This window comes from Nanorana parkeri, unplaced genomic scaffold (assembly GCF_000935625.1).
Source record: "Nanorana parkeri isolate BGI_ZX_2015 unplaced genomic scaffold, ASM93562v1 scaffold984, whole genome shotgun sequence".
Taxonomy (NCBI): domain Eukaryota; kingdom Metazoa; phylum Chordata; class Amphibia; order Anura; family Dicroglossidae; genus Nanorana; species Nanorana parkeri.
The window spans coordinates 249,767-266,666 of NW_017307252.1; the positions used below are offsets into that span (position 1 = coordinate 249,767).

Here is a 16,900-nt window from a genome sequence, read left to right on the forward strand (position 1 = left end):
CATTGGTATCCCTTAGATGATTGGAGGTGACCCTTGAGGGGAACAGTGTTTTAAGAAGGCCCACTGTAAATCAGGGTTCAGGTATACTTTCTTTTTAACTTCTCACTACCTGTTTGGCGCAGGGTTGTTCCTTTTTTAGCGCTTGATTGGTTACACTCTACCTAAATCATGTGATGTATAAAAATCATCATTGTATGGGTCCTCTTAGCGGACACATTCGGAGAACCAGGTGTGACATACTAGAAAATTGAAAAAAGGGCCTCAGTCATGAAGGGGTTAATTTATTATTATTATTATTAGGGATGCACCGAAAATTTCGGCCTCCGAAACATATCGGCTGATAATGGCACTTTTGGCAAAATGCGGAACGTGCCATCTTTTGGCCGAAATAGCAGCGCATCCTTGCTTTCTCTCCTCCTCGCTGGGCGCTGCTCTGTGTCCCAGCAGGGAAGAGAGAAACTGTCACAGGAGGCCGAGCGCTGCGTGGGAAGAGAGCGATGTGAGCGGCCGGCATCTCTCCTCCCGCCTCGCTCAGCCTCCTGTGACAAATCAAGAGAGCGGCAGTGCGGGGGAGGAGTCAGCTGTCAGAGGAGATCAAGCTCCTTGTGCAGCTTTTCCTGCTCCCACCCTAAGCCCTGCTAACAGTCTACAGTCAGACAAACAGTCACCACTCTCTGTAAGGACAAGCCGTGAGCTGAGTGCTCAGCGGTTTGTGATCACTTATTTCTCAGACTATAGAGCCGGCGTGTGACAGCTGCAGTAGTATCACACGCCGCCTCCAACTATTGGGAAGAGTACATTTTACTCTCCTAACAGTTCTCCTTTATTTTGTGCCTGTTATACCTGCCTGGCGTTCACCTTTAAATGCATTTCAAAAGAACTTACTTGTGTCTTTGTCCTCAGAAACAAAACTGTTTGTCATATCCCCAAATATGATGGTCATGAGAGGGAGGGCAGCTCCATGGGCAACTGCGGCGATCGTCCCAACCAGCATCAACAGCCTGTCCAGAGGCTCGGAGTACCGGAACTGAGGAGAAATACAGCAAACATACCAACAACAGTAACTCACAGCAGGCAGATATCACCTAGAATCAGACAAGAGCAATCCAAACTAAATTGGTTTTACTGGTCTATTGCCATAACAACCATTATTTTCAGCAAGGAGAGTCAATGAGAGCTGAAAATAATGGTCATTATGGCAAAATTATAGTGAATTGAGACTTTTGATGGAATTTCGTGTGGCATAAAGATCATTTTAAGTGTCAGTCCACCTAATACTTATATCTCATTGTTTTCAAGATGCTGGTGCATTAAACCAGTTTATACTTTCTTATATCTTTCATTGGCTATATTGATGAGATTCCTGCAGTCCATGATCAATTCATTTTGCTTTTTTTTCCTTAACATCTTGTCTTGAATTGTATAGTAATTGTAATGTCTTCCTTACTTTGTAAAGCGCTGCGCAAACTGTTGGCGCTATAAAAAATCGTGTTTAATAATAATAATAATACTAGGTGCCTTATCAAAAAAAATTCTCATTGCACATAGCGACCAATCAGGAGCCTTGGAAATAAAACAAATGATGGCTAGAAACGAATTACTTGCTATGGGCAACAAAAGTGTTTTTCATTTTTTTGCTTTTATACATAAGTAACTTGTTGATCTTGTCACCCCTTTATTAACATGCTCCTGGATGCTTTTAATCTTGAGCCTCAAAATGATGCCTGTGGTCCTTACCATTGTGAGCGGCCCCACCGTTTTGGCTTTTTTTTTTTCCTTGGACTTGGTAAAAAGGTTTTTCTTCCTTCTACAAAAAAGAAAGTTTTGCGTTTTTTTAAAATAAACTTCAAAAAGCATTTTTCTTTCCTGATTATTGACATATTAAAGTGGAATTAAACTCTATAAAAAATTGCTAGGACTAGAGCCAGGACCTTGCATGTCTTTTCTTGCTCCTAGAAATGTTTATCTTACTGTATACTGTAGTGCAAATGTATGTCATCAGTCACATGCTGAAAACGGAGCAGGCACAATAAACTGCAGCACGCATGTGCAACAGTTACATCATCAGCGGTGGGAGGGAGAAGGCACCACATCCGAAAAAAGTGGAGAAGATGGCAGCAGGGGATGGAGCAGTGGCCAAGGAGCTGTCAGCAGTGAAGGAGGGAAAACCTAGAGGTAAGTCTGCCATCATGTGCAAGTACTGTAGGGGTAAAGGACGGTTATAACCCCTGTCAGCTTTTTCTGCCCTTTTGCATCCCATCGGTGAGATTTCCTCTCACTTGTTTTATAGCCGCAACAGAAAGCAAGAGGAATTCCTCCAGCGTGAAGAAAATTGCTGATGGTCAGCAGGGTCACCAGGACTAGTATCCTTATTGGGATATTTCCCATGTATTCCTGTTCTGGTGACAACTAGGACAAAAAGAGAGGGTAAATATCTCTAACGGGGACACAGACTGCAAAAAAACTGACAGGTGTCCTAATCCCTCTCCAATCTATCCAAAACTAAGAGAACATTTTTGGTTTCAGTTGCACTTGCCGGCCGCCCGTTGCAAAAAAACGGACGGACGGCGGACTCACATTGGCGGGTTGCCGTTACTAGATGGCAATTTTTTTCTGCTTGCGCGCACACGGGCAGAGAGGACCTATCCTATGTAAAGAGCCGTTACCGGCTGTTTCACATATACATGATTGGCGGCTCTATAGCCTGCCGATCGTGTGTATGTGCTGGCTGCATGACCCCCTGCGCCCCCTCGAGTGCCGCCGCCGCCCCCCCCTCCTAAACCCTCACCTTCAATCCCGGGATCCGCTGCCCCATCTGCGGCCCGGGACTGGGGAGGGTGTCAGGAGGTAAGATGGGAGGGAGATCAGCATCTTCCTCCTTGCTGAGCTCCCTCCGTGCTGTGAATGCGGAAGTAATGTGTAAATACATCACTTCCACATTCACCTGTCAGTCATCTGGCTGCTATTGCCAGAGAGAAGAAGCTGATGAAACAGATCTCTGCTTCATCAGCTTCTTTTGGGGTCCCCAGGTGACATTAGGGGTCTTAGAGACCCATAATGTCTCCATAAAGAGGACCTGTCAGTGACATTAAGTGTAAAAAAAACATAAAAAGAGTTTAAAAAAAATAAGTTACATATCGCCACGAACGTCGCAGTGAGAGCAATCCTTTTAGGGCCATCAATCACTGATGACACTGAACTGATGAGCATTAAGCGCTTTTAAAGCCAATTTTGGGTATTATAGTTTTTTAAGGTTTCGTGCGCACGCAATTCTAAGGCTTGACATATTTTGTGTCTTTTTACCTGACGTGACCCCGTCTTTTATATTTTACCAAAAAATTGGGTAATAATAAATGTTTTATCACTTAATATAGGGGAAACAGTTTTAAAAAAAAATTTCGGTAATTTTTCCTTAATATAGTAAAAATCTGTCCCCAAAAAATTGTATAAAATTAATTTCAGTACAGCGTTGCATGGCGGAATAAATGTCAGTCAAAGTACCGCAGCGCTTAATACTGAAAAATTGCCTGGATGGGAAGGTGGTTTAATACCGCGGAGATCAAGTGGTTAACCCTTCCACATACCAGCAATGTATGCCTTATGGAGCTGGCAGCCAGCCCTTGTAAACAGATAGCCACCGGGAGTCTGCTTACCTGTGTAAAGCCGACTTTACACAGGTAAGGCTTTATGCTGGAAGCGATTCTGGTGGCTGAGCTGCTGCCAGATAACTTCCAGGGACCAGTAAAGCTTCCCCCCCCCCACCCAACACCCCCTGCCTTGCTTCCCAGGCTCTGCGGCCCCTCCTGCGGACCTGGGACTGGCTTCTTGGGTGTTGACTTGTAGGCGGGGTTCACTCTCGGGGTGTTGCGTGTGTGTGTTCCCTCTTGGGTTGGCTGAGTAACCCCGTGTATGCAACTTGAAACCAGACACCCCACGGTCAGGGGCCACGGCCTTGTGCCAACACTCCCACACGTGTAGTACTACGTACACAGGGCCTCATGGCTTCACCCGCCTCTGCGGCCTTCGGCGCTTCCTCCCCCCCAAGGAGAAAGGCCACCATGAACGGCACCCTGTGTCAGGCATAGCCCCATTGCGCACCTACCCTTCTCAGATGGTTACAGCCACGTTACAGTCCACATCATACTTCGGTAGAACCCCACCTTCTCAGAGGTTGGAGGGAGAAGAACCAGTCCACTCAGATAGTCTTTTTGTTGATTTTACTTGAAGATATTAACAGCACAAAGTATACTTTTCAGCCACCCCCGAATGGGGTGACGGCACATCACTTGTTACTTGCATGGCGATACAATTTAGAGAGAGAGGTACATCAGCCCAGGTGCAGCCCAGAGTCACGACTTACTTCGGCCATAGGCCCACTGGCGAATATCGTCAGCCTTCTAGCACTTCACTATTCTCTGGAATCCCATCCTTTGTCAGTCCTAGCACGGTGGGTTTCCCCCTGTGGGGAAACTAGGGAATCTTTGTAGCTCTACATAGTCCTAGGCCTGGTCCTGTCCTTCCCATGGACCAGCCTATGTTAAGAAACAGTCTCCCTCCAGAGACTCTGCAGCCAGTCTTAGACTTCTGCTCTCCTGTACTCTCTGCCTCCTCCCCCCTCTCGGGCGCCCCCTATATATCAACTCTCCTGGGACACAGAGTTTCCCCAGGCCAGAGCTGCATCTATCTCCAGGGCCCCATGGGGGCATCTAGTGGCCGTTGGCCATACTGCACCTACCTACAGACTGGTACCAGGGAGAGAGACCAGCGAACATCCATTCGCTGATCTCCTCCCTGCTGAATGAAACCGGAAGCGACGCTAATTGCATCACTTCTGACTTCTCAGCTGATGAAACTGATGAAGCCCTGATTCATGCTCTCCTTGAACAGCTTCTTTGAAGTGCAAAGGGGAGATTAGGGGTCTAATAGACCCCCTAATGTCACCTTTAAAAGAACCGGTCACCTCTAATGAGCTATAACAAAGGGGGCTCGTGTAAAAAATAAAGTCAAATAAGATACATTTAAAAATACCCTCACAAAATGCTAAAGTCCCAATCCCTGCACAACCACATCTTTTATATTTTACAAAAAAATTGGGTCTGATAAACAGTGGCGCTAATATCATGTGGCATAGAAATTTGCCATGGCCACCTTTTTTTATACAGGGTCTTTGCTCTCAGGAAATATATGACTCTTGGGGGTTTTAACAAATTTTCAGGCCTAAAATGTGGATTGTGCAAAAAAAAAAGCAAAACCTGATTAAAGGAGAACTATGAGGTGAGTGATTTTCACTCAAATCATAGTTCTAACCGACCTGTGACAATGAGACTGTCACAGGTCGGCTCAGTAGATCGGGAAGTGAGCGAACACATACCAGGTTCCCTCACTTCTCGATCCTGTCACGGCTCTCTGCTGTGACAGGGAAGGGACTGGATTCCCCCCTCCCCACTCAGATCCTCCAGCGCTGATTGGCGGAACCAACGCCATCTGTGCTGGGCGACTCCGTGTCCTCTAGATAGGCAGATAGGCAGAGCCAGCTGTCACTCACGCAGCTGGGCGGATCCAGACATAATTGTCGGGATCCGCTTCAGCTGCGGCGTCTCAGTATACCGTGAGCTGTAGCTCGCGGTATACTGAGCTTAGGGTGGGAGGAGGCTAGTTTGTGTCCTCCCGTTACCCTAAGAAGAACTATGGGAAAAAACGCCCTAACCCCATAGTTCTCCTTTAAGGACAGAAAAAAAATCACCTTTTTAATTCGAGATCTTCAATGGTAACGGCTTCTTCTTTTGGCCCATTGACTCGACTTTTCTTATTGACGACATTCATGTTCTGCTCACCTGCCATCTCTTCAGCACCTACAAAATGCAAATGTCTCAATCATGCAGAAATGAGGAAACAAGCAACACCTCCCTGAGCCATACCTCTCTCTAAGATGACAAGAGGGACACAAAGGGGTTGATTTATAAAACCTCTGCCCAGCCATACGCTGGGCAAATGCTGCTCACACTGCATTCCCATCACTAGATGGAGCCAAGGAGCTTGCATGGCATTCCTACCACTAGATGGAGCCAAGGAGCATGACATTCCTTTCCATACATACTGTACTTTGGGGTTGATTTCTAAAACTTCCGCCCAGTCATATGTTGCACGGCATTCCTGCCACTAGATGGAGCCGAGGAGCAACTGCAATTCCTACTTCAGGGGTAGGCAACATAATTTATTCAGCTGTTGTGGAACTACAAATCCCATGAGGCATTGCAAGACTCTGATAGCCACAGGCTTGACTCCCAGAGGCAGAGGCAAGATGAGATTCGTAGTTTCATCACAGCAGGATTGCCAAGGTTGCCTACACCTGTCCTATTTCCAAGGCTACATGGGAGCTTTACCTGTAAAATCACCTTGCTCTGCCCAAACATGGGGCACATTATGCTGATTTTGCAGAGTTCTTTGGTAGCCCAGCACAAAGCAGAGACAACCATCTTATTTACCTTCCACACCTTCACATTTATATAATGACGAGGGAAAGGGATAATCTGATTGGCTGTTTAGGCAACCCAAAGTATCATAGACAGTCCTTACTTTGGACACATTGATAAACAGGTTCTGCCTCTGGATTTGTCCCGAGTACATACATACTGTAAGGGGAATTTATCAAAAGTGGAGCAGACAGAATTTGGAGCAGTTGCCACTAGTAACCAATCAGCATCTCTCTTTCCTTTACAAAACTTCACTGAACACACTGAAGAGAGAAGCTGGTTGGTTGCCATGGAAAGCTGCTCCAGATTCTGTCTGCTCCAGTTTTGATAAATTCCCCCCAGAGGGATTTGGTTCCAAATGTGAGACAGTCCCTCGAAATGAAGGACAGTTGGGAGGGATGGCGTATGGCCCTTTAAAACCATTTCAGCATTCCGCTCTTCATGCCCTCTGGAGTTCCGTTACTCCGGACTTTTGCTGCGACGCAGAAAACTGGAAGTGGAACAAACAAAAGGTAACATTGTTCCTCCCCATGCAGCACGCAGGACGCAGTAGATTATGCAATCCTACCTGGAATGCTGGTCAACAAAGGCTTGATGTCAAATCTTCTGGTGCTGCGATGAATCAGCTTGTGGTTTATATACTCCAGATGGGGCTATGAGGTCATGACTCCGGCTCCTCCCTCCTGGAGTCAGTTTATGATTAATGCTACATAAGAAAGCAGCCAAGTCCTCCTTACTCCCCCCATTGTAGATTAACCAGGGATGACGTCATCACTTCCTCTGTACTTTGTCCTGCTGATGACTCCAAAATACTGACCACATGCCGTATGATATAACAAGCAGAGGACAGACGGCGAGGTTGTCAGAAGATGAATGTGAAATTGCTCCTTCTGCATCCCGCTTCCGATAATATTCCGATCTTTATTTCATTAAAGAGGAACTCCAGGAATGTAAAAAATTAACCCTTGCAGTGGGGCTAAACTGTTCATTTTATTCTCTAGGGACAATAATAAAAAAATATACTCACCCGATCCTCGGTCTCGCCTGGCTGCTGGCACAGCTGGATTAAAAGCATCATGGGCCTGGTGCTGTCAGTCGGTTGGACGGGAAAAAAGTAGAGGAGGTTCTCTAATTAGGCGGCCCCTGAGTCCTCCCGCGAGGCCCCAGTGAGCAGCCGCCTAATAGACATGTGCACCGGCAAAAAAAATCTGTTTAGTTTCGTTTCGTTTTGATACGGATTTTGCGTTATTTTGGTTTTTTGGGGATTCGGGTCCGAAAGTCAATTCGTTTCGGGGATTTCTATTAGGATCCCCGAAAAAATAGATCTCCCTTACAGTATGTAAATTTGTTAGCGTTTCGTTGCAGTGACATAATTTTTTTTATTTACTTCAAAGGTACATTTTTTTACACAAATTTAGATATATTCCTAAATAACTCTAAAGGATATAAATCCACTTTCAGTGTCTTGGCAAGCCCAGATATTCCCTTGTAAAAGTAGTGGTGACATCATGACTGTGTTGTCCACAGCCTGTGTAGGAAGCAGAGCTGTGGGAGGGAGCCAGCAGGCCCCACTCACGGGAGGGGGCAGAGACAAGACCAATCACACTGCAGAAGGTGAGAGAGCGGCAGTGACCAATCTTATTACAGGAAGCTCACACTGGATTACTGTCCAGATCTGGAAGAAATACACAAAGCTCACCAAGACTTGAATATGAATACACATGACTCTTATTTGCTCTCATTAGATCTAATTTGGAGCATATAGTACAGTAATCCAGTGTGACACATTCCCTCTGCGCGGGAACTTCCTGTAAATTAAGACCGGTCACTGCTCTCTCTACTTGTGCGGGATGAGCGGTCTTGTCTCCACCCCCTCCTGTAGTTTTCTGCAGGCAGCCTGTAGTGGGTGGAGTCTTCTGGGCCCCTTCCACGGCTCTGCTCTCTGCACAGGCTACGTACAGCACAGTGATGATGTCACTGTTACATTTACAAATAAATATCTGTGTTGGCAAAGGCATTTGCTGCACGCAAAGTGTATTTATATCCTTTGAAGGTATAGAACAGGAGTAGGCAACCTTGGCTCTCCAGCTGTGCTGAAACTACACATCCCTTAAGGCATTGCAAGCCACAGGCATGACTCCCAGAGGCAGAAGCATGATGGGAATTGTAGTTTAAGCACAGCTGGAGAGCCAAGGTTGCCTACCCCTGGTATAGAAGAATAGAATGAAATGAACATTCTTGTGTGCATAGTTCAGCTTTAGCCCAATCACTAAAATCTAGTTAGTGACTTTTTTATTATTATTATTATTTTTTTTTAAAACAGATTTATATAGCGCCAACAGTTTGCGCAGTGCTGTACAAAATAAACGGAGGCAGAGCAGTACAATTCCACACAAGATGGTTAGGAGGGCCGTGATCATGAGAGGCTTCATATGACCGATACAACATGGCAGAGCGTGTAACAGTCCTTGAAACGTGTTGGAAACGTAACGCGCGTCCTCTGGTCCAAGGAGAGGGTGTGAAATAGGTTCATGTTTACAGTAGATAAGGACGTCAATGAATGATGATGTTCTGAAAAATATCGTTTGAACTCAACCTGCGCGTTTGTTTGTTTGTATCGCAATGAGAGAAGAACTTTGATACTTTGAATGGCAACATTGTCTCCTTCTACATTGATAGAACCTATTAGACGTGTGCACTCGGATTCACGCGAACCTGCGAATCAACGAAATTCAGTTGATTGGGAAGTTCGTTGAATCCGAAACAACGAATTTCTTATATGCCCGAATATACTAAAACTATATTCGAGCATACATAAATTAGTTTGCAGAATGAGCGGCGGCCATATCCGCCACTGGCACGTTCTGCGCAGGCGCACCTCCATCTTTGAGTATATCTTGGTATACACCAAGATGGTGCTGCCCAAACATACTGCTGCTGCCATCTTGGTGTATACCAAGTCATTTTGGTGTCAGCCCTCCAATGGTGGCACCCGGGTGCGGGCCACACCCCCCGCACCCCTCTTGTGACGCCACTGGTAATAGTATGTGTGTGAGTGAGACGACGTTGTCAATTATTTTAAATGGTGTTTCGGGTAGTGGTGCAATAAATATATTTTTATATCAATAAAGCCAATTTTTGTTAAAATGATACGTGCCTCTGGTCTCAGGTAACTTCTTCGGCTTGTGCACTTCTTAGGCTATATGGTTACAGACCGGGCTCCTTCCTTGTTATATGGTGGAGTAAACCCCTGGGAATAAATACATATGTGAAATCGTTCCTCTGGGGAATTCTAAATATTTTGAGAAGGACGTCAGTCTCCAGCCTGTGAATGAGGCCACACGAAATTCTCCTCATTCATAACATTGTCCAGCACAAGCCTGTCCCCGTCCTCCTCCCTCCCTTCCAATACTACAAGCGGAGAGCACATTGTATGACCCGAACTGACCTCATTCACAGCATGGCAGGAGTCCAAGGTCACAATTCCTCTGTTCAGTCTCATGCTGGATGTGTCTGGACATGTTCACAGCTCCATTCTCTCTATCTATCTTCTATCTCTCTGCTATCTATCTAAGTATCTATCTATCTATCTATCTATCTATCTATCTATCTATCTATCTATCTATCTATCATCTATCTATCTATCTATCTATCTATCTATCTATCTATCTATCTATCTATCTATATATCTTCTATCTATCTATCTATCTATCTATCTATCTATCTATCTATCTATCTATATATCTTCTATCTATCTATCTATCTATCTATCTATCTATCTATCTATCTATCTATCTATCTATATATCTTCTATCTATCTATCTATCATCTATCTATCTATCTATCTATCTATCTATCTATCTATCTATCTATCTATATATCCTCTATCTATCTATCTATCTATCTTTCTATCTATCTATCTATCTATATATTATCTATCTATCTATCTATCTATCTATCTATCTATCTATCTATCTATCTATCTATCTATCTATCTATCTATCTATCTATCTATCTATCCATCCGTCTCTATCTATCTATCTATTTATCTATCTATCTATCTGTCTGTCTGTCTGTCTATCTGTCCATCCATCCGTCTATATCTATTTTTCCGTCTAGATCTATCCGTCTGTCTGTCTGTCTGTTCATCGGTCCGTCAATCTTTCTTTCTTTCTTTCTTTCTTTCTTTCTTTCTTTCTTTCTTTCTTTCTTCCAGTTAAAGAGAACCTGCCCTTTAATACTATATGTGTCATTTGATTTTTATCTGCATGTTATTTATCTGTAGAAGCCTCCCTTGTATAGACAGCCAGACATCCAAACCCTGGCTGAGCGGTCACTCAAGCAAAACTGTAGTATTGCCCTGAGGAAGGTGAATGAAAGGGTGGAGGAGCTGGGCCATCATAGACGGTAACCAGACACTCCCAGAAGAGGAGAAGGCTATGACATGCAAAGAGGGAGGAGGTTGTAATAGGGAATGGACTCTTCCTGCATTAGTCAATTTTTCTAGCAAGTTCAAAGGTGAATTGCAAGTCAATAAAATAATGCTGCAAATAATCATCAATACACTCGATCTCTCTGTGCTTTTACATGAAACTGTTTCAGTTGGTGAGAGGGTCTCCGTAAATGAGAATATTCTGTTGTATATAATGTGATATTTAATTATAAACAGTGCCTGACAGGCTGAGCCAACCCCTAGCTTCTTATAGGACCCGGATACCCCAATAATCACATGTCCTAGTCACATGTGCCAGAGTTCCAGGAAGTAAAGTGTGATCTAGTAATCTGCCCTTAGTTAGAATGGCCACTGTGAGAAGAATGGGGAGTTAAAGAGAAATAAGGTATGCACCGAATACAAAGCCGGCTATTATCTAGTAGTATCTATTTGTATATTGTCATTACTAAATTTTTCTAAAAGTGTATTTGTTGTCATTTCACAGATATGGGCAACGTTTCTCTTTATTGTGTACCAGCAAAGTGGCAGGCAGAGTGCAATTCTCAGTGCAGCATAGCTCAGACTGGGAAAGGGAAAAGCAGCAAAGGGAATCAGTTACTTGTGTACTAACAAGGGACATGCTCACAGGAGGAGAGAGCAGAGTGACATAGGAGCTCATCAGTCTTCTGCTTTCCTTTCACTGTGCAGTCTGAAGCTGGTGGAGAGAATGGACCTATCTCTATTACTATACTGGAGCTCTCCTGCCCAGCCAGGCAGGGTTGTGGTGTACGGCAAAGTATTGTTAATATTAGAAATGGGAGAACAGAAATACAAATACTTTGGCAGGTTAAACAGCTTCTTCATATGTATCTAATCGGTATATTTAGCTTATCATGACTCTGATTGTTGTGTTAGCGATTTATCCCTTGCTGAGACCTCTTTGCCTGTCTTCAGGGCCGGATTCACTCTCCCTGCTGCCCCAAGGCAAGGTGCCTTAGGCCCCATTCACACCTATGCGTATTGTAATATGCACGTCTGTCGCGCGACCGTCACGCGTTTTTTTTACCGCGATTCGCGGTAAAAAAGCCGTGCGACCGTCGCGCGATTCCAAAGGCTACTTGGCAGTATACTAATGGAAAACGCCCTACAAAACGGACCAATACGCAGCAAAAAACGCTCCGGGACCTTTTCATGCATGTTGTACTTTTTTAAGCACACACAACCGAAGCGTGTGGTGTGCACTGAACCCATTCATGACAAGGCAATTTGCCTTGAACCTCAATTGAAGCCATCTGGTGAGGGGGGTCACTCATCTGGCCCATTCACTTGTGTGTGTAAATTTCGGCTTTAGCTACTGAGCTCTGTGAACTGCACTACAAAATGTGTGATAAGAAGCCTAAAGCTCCACCTACAGTCTGCATGGAGGTAAATATTAGATATTTTCCAGTTAAAAAAAATGAAAATATATATTTTTAGTCTTATCCAGTAAAGAAGAGACGTACAATGTCACAACACATTGCCTTTAATTCATCTTCAGGTTAGCCAAGACTCAATGTGATACAAACGTCACCACAGGCTGATGTCTGGAGGACATGTGATGGCGTCGGTGGTTTTAGAAAGAAAGGCAAGTGCAGATTAACAGATTCCTAGTAGCCGGATTCGATGCCTGTGCAAGAGTGAAAAACAGAAATGAAACACAGATACCTTCCCCTTTTTTATCTGATCACAATACCTAGAAGGGTTAGTATGACCTCTGTGACGGCATAGCTGTAACATTGCAGTCAAATGATCACTTGATATAGTGTAAATGATTTTCAGGAAGACTTTCTTGAGAGCTCACATGCTATACAGATCACACGGAGGACCACAATGCATTGTGCTCCAGGATGATGGACCAAAATGTAGCAAGTACTCCGCCTCTCAGCTTTGGAATTTGTTTGTCAAGCTGGCTTCTTAAAATTAACTTTTCGTTTTGGCCCATTTAGAGCAAAGTGACAAATCCCTGTTCTTGATGATGCTGACTATAGCCATGCCCCCCTCTATTTGTAAGAGCCCTATAGAAATACTTGGAGAGAAAAATTTGCAGAACCCTTTGTCCTGCGAAACTGCATTTACGTTCGTTCTGTGCGAAGGGGGGCAAAAATGGAAAGGTGGGCTATTTGGAGAAGCTTTTACTTTGCCCTAAATGGCCAGAGCCACAGTTCCCTTTTAGTAAGGCAAAAAAAAATGTTCAAATGTAAAGTCTCACTTTTTGGATCATGACACCTCCAACGGTCTCTTTGGCATTCGACAATTCCGGGAGTGTCAGATGCCTGTGTTCCCCATTGCGTGCCTTCCTCTGACTCCTATATCACGATAGCACTGACCAGCATCAAACCAGGGGCATATCCACCAAACGGCAGCACTTTCCAGGGGGGTAGCAAAAAACACCTCCACCAAATCAGTGAGGGCCGGCTGGACCGCACAGTATCAGGCAGCAGCAGCTGTTTAATCAGGCAAATTAGGCAGCCACAAGGCCCCAAGAGCGGCTGCCTAATTAGAGAGCTCCCAGGTGGAGGAGGGGAAGCCCAGTGAGATGCGGTGGTTGGCTTTGTACAGGAGGTGTAGGAGAAGCAGTGGGCGGCTCGGGGCTGGCCATAGCATGCGATCTGACAGCAGGATGTCCCAGAGGCAGGCTGGGGGGCTGCAGCGTGTCCTGGTGGTACTAGCAGTGACCAGCTTTAAAGCAGGGGCATATCCACCAAAGGATGGCACTTTCCAGGGGGTGGCAAAAAAACACCTCCATGAGGCAGGCTGGGGGGCGGCAGCGTGTCCTGCTGGTAATGATGCCACTTCAGGCTGCAGGCAAGAGGATCAGCACATGTAGTGAATGTACCCTGCACAGCCCACCATAGACCCCGCACAGCCCACCAGACCCTGCACAGCCCACCTGGAACCCCACATAGTCCATCATAGACCCTGCACAGCCCACCTGGGACCCCACAAAGGCCACCATAGACCTCGCACAGCGTGCACACTGTATCCAGCTTATGACAGGTTATGCAAAATGTAGACATACAGGTGAAACTCGAATAATTAGAATATCGTGCAAAGTTCATTTATTTCACTAATGCAACTTAAAAGGTGAAACTAATATATGAGATAGACTCATTACATGCAAAGCAAGATAGTTCAAGCCGTGATTTGTCATAATTGTGATGATTATGGCTTACAGCTCATGAAAACCCCAAGAACCCCAAATCCACAACCTCAAAAAAGTAGAATATTACATGCAATCAATAAAACAAGGATTGTACATAGAACAATATCGGACCTCTGAAAAGTACAAGCATGCATTTGTACTCAGTACTTGGTTTGGGCCCCTTTTGCAGCACTTACTGCAATTACTTTTGCACGCTATTCTAATTATTCGAGTTTCACCTGTATGTAGTGGCAATATATAAAAAATATTTTGTTACTTCCTTGGATGTGATTCTACATAAGGAGAACTACCCATGTGTGAATGTAGAGACTGAAGACGTACTTTGGAAGGGCAGAGCTGGGAATCATTAAGCTGGCCATACATTATCTGCAGACTTTCTATGGTCAGAGGGAAAAAGTGCAACAGATTCCTCCATCTACGCTAAACTATGTGGATGGAGGAATCTCCCACTGGGCCAAGCTTCAGTATCTTGCAAGTCGGCCCCACAGTTTAGCGTAGATAAGTGTTTCTCAACCTGTGTCAACTCAGGACCCACATTTGTCCTTGGTCATTAAGCTGCAGGGCCGGCCTTAGGGGTGTGCGAGCAGTGCGGCCGCACAGGGCGCCATGGCAACAAGGGCGCCATGCGGCCGACACAGCTCGTCCGAGGGGCGGCTTCTCTCCCCCTCACCGCTGGGCGCTGGCCATCCGATACGACAGCGCTCCCTCGTCCGCAGGAGGGAGCGCTGCCTGCTGTCAGGATGGCGGAGCGGTGAGGGGGAGAGAAGCCGCGCCCGCAGCTGTCAGGATGGCCGAGCGGGGAGGAGATCGGAGCCGCTGTCATCCTGTCAGTTTCAGGATGACAGCGTGCGTGGCTGAGCGGAGGATCGGTAAATATCATTGATCTTTGCTTCATCAGCTTCTTCAGGGGGGTCCTAGGTGACATTAGGGGTCTTGGAGACCCCTGATGTCTATATAAAGAGGACCTGTCACATATTTTGCTATCACATAAGGGGGTTTTCTAACCCCCCTATGTGATAGCAATAAAGTTTCCACCCCAAAAATGTAAAGTTACAAATAAAAAAGTCCCCCCCATACATACACGTATGCAAACAGGCGTCGGGTGCGCATACGTGTAAAAACGACGATTTCGCCCATTACGCCGCCCATGTTACATATCGCCGCGAACGTCGGAATGAGAGCAATAATTTTAGGGCCATCAATCACTGATAACACTAAACTGATGCGCGGTAAAAGCTTTTAAACCGTCACCTATGGTCAATTTTGGGCATGGTAATTTTTTGCGATTTCGCGGGTGCGCGCAATTTCTTACACAAGCATGTACACACTACTAAATAAATACATTTTTTTTAAAAATGTTTAAGATCCACCCAGTCTCCCTATCTTAGGAAAACTGGAGTGGATCGTCAGCCTGGGGTCCATTGTGGGATGCTGTGCTGTGACAGAGCTCCATCCATATGTGAATTGCTGGTACAGCTCCCTTGTATGCCCTGCAGAGTTTCCGGAGCCAGATTGTGATGGTCCATGCACCTTTACAGGACTTGTAATGAAGCTGTAAGCAATGCATGTATGGATGGAACTCCCTTGCAGCCATGGCCCCACCTCAAGGCACTCAGCACTGGGCAGCATATTTTGAGTGGCGGCTTGGCGTTAGAACTGACAGTGATGCGCTAGGGGGAGGCTGAGGAACCTCTCACCCAGAAAAGTGCAAGGCATGCGGTGACCCAGTGAACAAGGGGTCGCGACCCACTTTTGGGTCACGACCCACCAGTTGAGAACCAACGGTGTAGATGGAGGAATCTTTTGCACTTTTCCCATCTGACCATAGAAAGTCTGCAGATAATCCGGAGGTGTATGGCCAGCTTAAGCCGCTCGGGATTTGGTGTTCCCAGGACGCGGTATTGCTATTAAGAATTGATTGGAAATAAACATAAAACCTAATCTCAAATGCTAGGCAAGAAACATTTTGATTTTATTTTACTGCCATCAATAGAACTTAGTTCCAGAGTTGAAATGACATATAAAAAACACTACAACAGGAAGCAGTGGCAAAATAATCTTTCTTCTGAAAACAAATTATTAAGTAATCATAAACATTTATTAAATAAGAGGTATACGATGGTCTCAGTGTACAAAAACATTGTCAAAAAAATAGCATCAGGGTTAACGTGTTCCCTTTTTTTAAATTATGGGCTTTGTTCACACGCTGTCCGGACCAGATCTGGAGCAGCTCTACAAACGCAGTGCAGTGTGTTTTTGCCACAATTTTGTGCGTTTTCTTTTTAGCTTAAAATGGGCTTTCAGGTGCAATCTAGCACGTTTGCATGCATTTTTGATGCGTTTACATGCATTCTAGACCAGAGAAAATGAGACAAGCGGTATTTGTTTTGTCTGGTCTGGAACGGACTGCACTGGTGTGAACAGAGCCCAGAAACACCATACGGATACATTGGGATGCTTTTTTGGACTGTTCTGGTCTGGACATGATCCGGACATGGTGTGAACAAAGCCCTAGAACAGAAAATAAAGACAACAACCATTTTATGGAAAAAATTTTGCCATCATGAAGGAAGGAGTGGAAAATCAGCAAGCGGAACAAATCTCTCGCACATTAATCTATATCTTTGGCAGTGTTTTTGCAGCCTGTATACTCTGAACAAATCAGCACTGATAAATAAAAGGGACCTCTGGACAAAGGACAGCGCTCAGTGATACACACAGATGAAGAACTATTTACCCATTCAGTGCAGTGGTTGGTAGAAAAGTAATGCCCATTTTTGTTTGGCCTGTAAC

At 45.1% G+C, this 16,900-nt stretch overlaps 1 protein-coding gene across 1 annotated transcript in view; it reads right to left on the bottom strand.

Moving 5' to 3' along the window:
- Nucleotides 1–1,785, bottom strand: part of LOC108795588 (multidrug resistance protein 1A-like) — a gene marked incomplete at its 5' end in the record, with an annotated part of 37,999 nt that extends 36,214 nt beyond the window's left edge. The window contains 2 exons of the mRNA XM_018566864.1: nucleotides 906–1,027; nucleotides 1,738–1,785. Coding sequence (XP_018422366.1) covers nucleotides 906–1,027; nucleotides 1,738–1,785 — 170 coding nt within the window. The remainder of the gene's footprint in view (nucleotides 1–905; nucleotides 1,028–1,737) is intronic.
- Nucleotides 1,786–16,900: the final 15,115 nt, after the last annotated feature.